The sequence below is a fragment of the Henckelia pumila genome, chromosome 4 (genome assembly GCF_033568475.1).
Source record: "Henckelia pumila isolate YLH828 chromosome 4, ASM3356847v2, whole genome shotgun sequence".
Lineage (NCBI taxonomy): Eukaryota > Viridiplantae > Streptophyta > Magnoliopsida > Lamiales > Gesneriaceae > Henckelia > Henckelia pumila.
In genome coordinates this window covers 123,273,573-123,278,290 of record NC_133123.1, presented here as the reverse complement: position 1 = coordinate 123,278,290, position 4,718 = coordinate 123,273,573, and the positions used below count along the sequence as shown (strand labels likewise).

The 4,718-nt window shown below is 36.3% G+C and overlaps 1 protein-coding gene across 1 annotated transcript; it reads right to left on the bottom strand.

Moving 5' to 3' along the window:
• Positions 1-92: 92 nt before the first annotated feature.
• LOC140867190 (cytokinin hydroxylase) lies at positions 93-3,599 on the bottom strand. Its single transcript, XM_073272265.1, has 4 exons — positions 3,245-3,599; positions 2,830-3,059; positions 2,099-2,719; positions 93-851 (listed from the first exon to the last, which is right to left on the bottom strand). The coding sequence occupies exons 1-4, from the start codon at positions 3,516-3,518 to the stop codon at positions 423-425; spliced, it is 1,554 nt and encodes a 517-aa protein (XP_073128366.1). The 5' UTR covers positions 3,519-3,599; the 3' UTR covers positions 93-422.
• Between the last annotated feature and the right edge of the window lie 1,119 nt (positions 3,600-4,718).

Genomic DNA, 4,718 nt, shown 5'->3' with positions numbered 1-4,718 from the left:
AAATACACTAACAATTTTTTTTAACTAATACAGTAACAATATTTAAATAGCATTAGAATACAGACTGAGATCTTGCCTCCGGTAATGAAAACAAAAATAAATACATAATCATCCCCTTCTAATTAAACCAAAAAATATTTTTAAAAAACCTCAAATAAGTGGAAAAAGGGAAAAGGGCAAATAAAATTGCATCCACATCCCTTAGTTTAACTCTAATAGAAAATTCTATCTTACTCGGGGAGTTTTACTCGTCATGTAGTTTAAACCATAAGACATGATGGATCTAGTGGCTATGACTGTATCGATCGAGAATAACTCCTGATTATAGTAGCATAGACTTGAATTTAAAGAACCAATAATCTTAAAACAACAAAAACTTTAAAGAACCCCCTTTTTTTTTATAGTAAAAGGCCAAATTTTTTTTAAAGTTGCTTAAAAACCAAAGGTAGCCCATGCATTGGCCTAAGGGAGAGCATGATAGAGGGAGAATGAAGATAGTTTTGGGATAGGGAGAATGAGAACTTGGAAAGAATCAAGGTTAGCACAATCTTGTACTCCATGGCACTCAAGTTCCTACCAACACACATTCTCCCACCAAAACCAAATGGCAAATATCCCATCTTGTGGTTGCATCCTCCATATATTGGATCATCCTTGAATCTTTCTGGTTTGAATTCATTCACACTTTCACCCCAAATATTTCGATCGTGGTGCATCGATACAAGGTCTATCCACATGTTCGTACCCTTGGGGATTACAAATTCGCCCACACGAATGTCGTGCCTCGATTGTCTTTGGACATTCGGTGCCGGAGGGTATAAGCGTAGAACCTCGTTCATCACCCATCCCATCTGCATCACAAAGAGTTTCTTCTAGTTAATATTCCATATTAAAATCAAACACCATGAAGCATGCTATATTTTAATTTGGAAAAAATTAGAAATTTTTATGTTATTATAAAGTTAAAATTTGCCATGTTGCTTTGTAATTAGATGGCCAAACTTTTGCATATGGAATCAAGTTTACAATTGTTCTAGCTTCTAGTAGGCCGGTGGAGCTAGCCGTACGTGGAACCCCTACAAGAGGCAGTTCCACGGCCGTGTGCGGCGGGTCGTTGTTTTCGATCGTACGTACGTATTTCACCTGAGACTTTGGATTTTTTTTGGTGACGTGGGAACCCGCAGCCGCTACCTTTCGGTGCGCTTTGGGTAAACCCCCGGACTAGCGCAATAGTCTGCAAATTACGCTAGTCAGGTAAAGTACACTGGGCAAACCCTGTGTGGCAGGCTAGTCCAAGAAAGTGTTGGCAGGGGAAATCAAACTCTTGATCTTTGGCCAAAAGTTCACCTACTTCACCAACTTAGACACCTCATTTGGTGAGACTTTGGATTTACTAATATGAAACCTCCTTTTTATAACTTCTTACATGTGCATTAATGACCAATTAACATCCAACAAGAATTTTCGTATGGATAGATAGATAGTGATATATAATTAATCATGAGTATTATTGGATGGATATCATTAATTAAATTCAACAAGTCAAGATTGGACCCAGCGTGACAGGATAATCATATTTGAAAAATTTTACGATATTTTTGCATTTCATAAATTGAAATTAATTCAGAAAATAAGTTGACCATCCATATCATTGTACTTATATAATTATTTCCCTAATTTTGCTACGTATATATGTGTTCACACACACTACTGAGTCAACGCCCACGCCCAATTCAAAGACTGGTCAAGACTACATGACCATGCAACACCTTTTTTTTTATTTTTTCAAGATTCTTGATTAAAATAAGGAGGGTCAATGATAGATTCTATAAATTATACTCTTTGAAAAATTATTAATCTGGATCAAAATCTTACTGATTTATTTTTTTTTCTTTTTTTGTGGGATTCTATATAAAGTATTCTTTTTAGTTTCTTTCCTTTCCCTACGTGTTGTTGTGACTTCATCAAATATAGCCTACTAAAAACGTAAAATCCATGAAACTTTTTATTGGATTCAAATTTATTATTACTTTCATAGTAAACCTTAATTTTTTTAGCAAATAAACGTGCATGCTACATAAATGTTCAAAAATGTTACCTTCTTCAGTCCAACAAGCATCGTGGCATCGATGTTTTTGGCATCGCCAACCACTTCTCTGATCTCCTCCCTGAGCCGATCTTGCCACTCGGGATGGAGGGCGAGCTGGAATAATGTCCACGTGAGAGACAAAGCCGTCGTCTCGTGGCCACCGAAAAAGAAAGTTTTGCATTCATCCACCAGTTCTTTGGACGTCAATATTGTGTTGTTTGGGGAGCCCTCGGTTTTGTTACCGGCCAGTAATAGACCGAGTAGGTCCGTCGTCTCAGGTTGTCCATTCCGTGGTTGGTTCCTCCTTTCGGTTATTATGGACAGGAGGAGGGCATCGATCTCTCTACCGAGTTTCATGGATTTTAGGGTTAGTTTAGGGTTCAAGAGCTTGCCGTAGGGAACTCCAACGTGCCGGACGGACTTGAAGAGAGCGATTTGCACGTCTCTTAATTTTTCCAACACTTCTCTTCCATTTTCATAGCTTACACCAAAGCTTGTTCTGGATATGATTTCGCCGGCAGTGCAGATGATTTCTCTCTCGACGTTGATCTCTGGTCGTCCGGAGTCGATTAGGGTAGCCCATCGGTCCAGCATGCTATTTGCTGACTCCACCATCATGCCTGCCATTGCCTGTCAGGAATATGGTGGATTGATTAATTGAAGTCTTTGAATCTATCTTATGCATCACGAAAATTAGCCAAAAGACAGTTTTTATGATGAAAATGTACTGTTTTTTTTACCTTTAAGTTAGCCGGAGTGAATGCGGGAGTGATAGCGTGGCGGTGACGAACCCAATCTTGGCCTTCAACCATAATCAAACCATTTCCGAACATGGGTTCTCTGTCATGCTTGAAAACACTCGGTTTTCCCCAAGATTTGCCATTTATATCTGCAGACATATTCTTCAGGAACTCAGGGTTTGCAATATAAAGAAATGGCTCCGTTCCCAACCAGTAAACAAATACTTTCCCTGCATAAAAATTGATCGAGATATTATTTTAGTCTCATACTCAATGTCAAACTTGTGTAACAAGCTAAAATGCCTGTGTGCTTGTGCTACACATGCATTCATGCATGCAACACATGTACGTTTTCCCAAGAATTCTTTGAAACATTCGAATTTCGCTCATTCACCAAGCTAAAAACAATTCTTACCAAACAATTTTTGCCACTCGACAAAGTAGGGAAACACAGTGGAGTGAATATCATTGGATATCTTGCTCGATGGGGAGATAGAATCCTTCTTCTTCCTCATGTCGTTTAAGTTTCCCATCGGGAAACTAGGTTTCGGCCCGGAAAACCCATTTGACACAAACTTTCTGTATGCCAAATAAGGCAAAATATACCAAGAAAACATCAATCTTCCCATCACAAACAAAACAGACGTCGCAGAAATGAAAGCAAACAGAAGTAGAAATGATGATTCCATTCTTGTGTTTTGTGTGTTTAATGTACTCTCGTATTTGCAAGAAATAATTAATCAAGTCAAGAAATAATGTGAATAATAATGTTTGAGAAATGCCTCTTAATTTGTTTTGTGTGGATTCATAAAATGTGAGTATTTTATAGGCAGAAAGGGGTTGGGAGGACGGAACACGAGAATGCCAAAAGTAAAGACCTTTCCACGTAATCATGCCCCAAGTTTGAACATTCTAAATGTCTGTGAGTTGAAAGATATTTTGTGTTGCCGTTTTTTTTAAAAAAAATATATATATATATATAATAATAAATTATTATTAATATTTTCCTGTCTCCTTTGTCGCGCGCTTTGTGGATTGTCATTTATTATTAAATATTTTCCTGTCTCCTTTGTCGCGCGCTTTGTGGATTGTCAAAGTTGATAAGCATTTTCTTAGACGATTCAACACGCACATATTTTGCATGTTAGCAGCCATCTAGCCAATCAAACCCCAAAAGTCCCGATTCCTCGTATCCACAAATATAAATTTGTATTTTTAACTTTCTAATAACTGGCATCTCGTTTTTTCCGTTTGTGTGTTTCTTCTTTTGTTATTGATTAATTACTTACCTTTTCATTTTTACGGTTTTTGTTTAATTTACAGATTTTAGGTTAGATGATGTTTCAGTATTATTATTAATACATGGCGCGAGATACACGTGATGCAAAATATATTATTAATTTATTGACTATATATATGTATATATAATAATTATTGTTGTATTATTTGGAAAGTAAAATTTGTTTAATGTTCATATGCATGGTATTAACGCGAGAAAAAAATTATCGAGCGTTTAGGTGACGCCTAAGAGGTTTTTTATAGCTTAAATATTTAATTCTTTTTGTGCCTCTCCCCACATTTCTCTAGTAATTTATTTGTACAGATTCAAATTCAAAATCTAATGTATATTATTCCTCTTCATCCCATATAAATTATTAGACAAATATGCCAAATATTTTTTTTAAAAATAAATTTAAAAAATTTTATATATTAATATAGACGGCCAATATTTAGCAATGCTTGAGACATGAAATTTCTAAAAATCGAGGCGGCATACGACCGTGCGTCTTTAGAACATTGGGTGGCACCAAAAAATGTTGATATGACACAAAAAAAACACTAACATGTCTGTAGTGATCTGTCCCGAATCAACAACTAAACAGAAACTT

Coding starts and splice junctions, on each gene's coding strand:
- LOC140867190 (XM_073272265.1), bottom strand. CDS start 3,518: ATGGAATCATCATTTCTACTTCTGTTTGCTTTCATTTCTGCGACGTCT. Junction 3,060..3,244: donor CGAGTGGCAAAAATTGTTTG/GTAAGAATTGTT, acceptor ATTTTTATGCAG/GGAAAGTATTTGTTTACTGG. Junction 852..2,098: donor TGCTTGTTGGACTGAAGAAG/GTAACATTTTTG, acceptor TTTGTGATGCAG/ATGGGATGGGTGATGAACGA.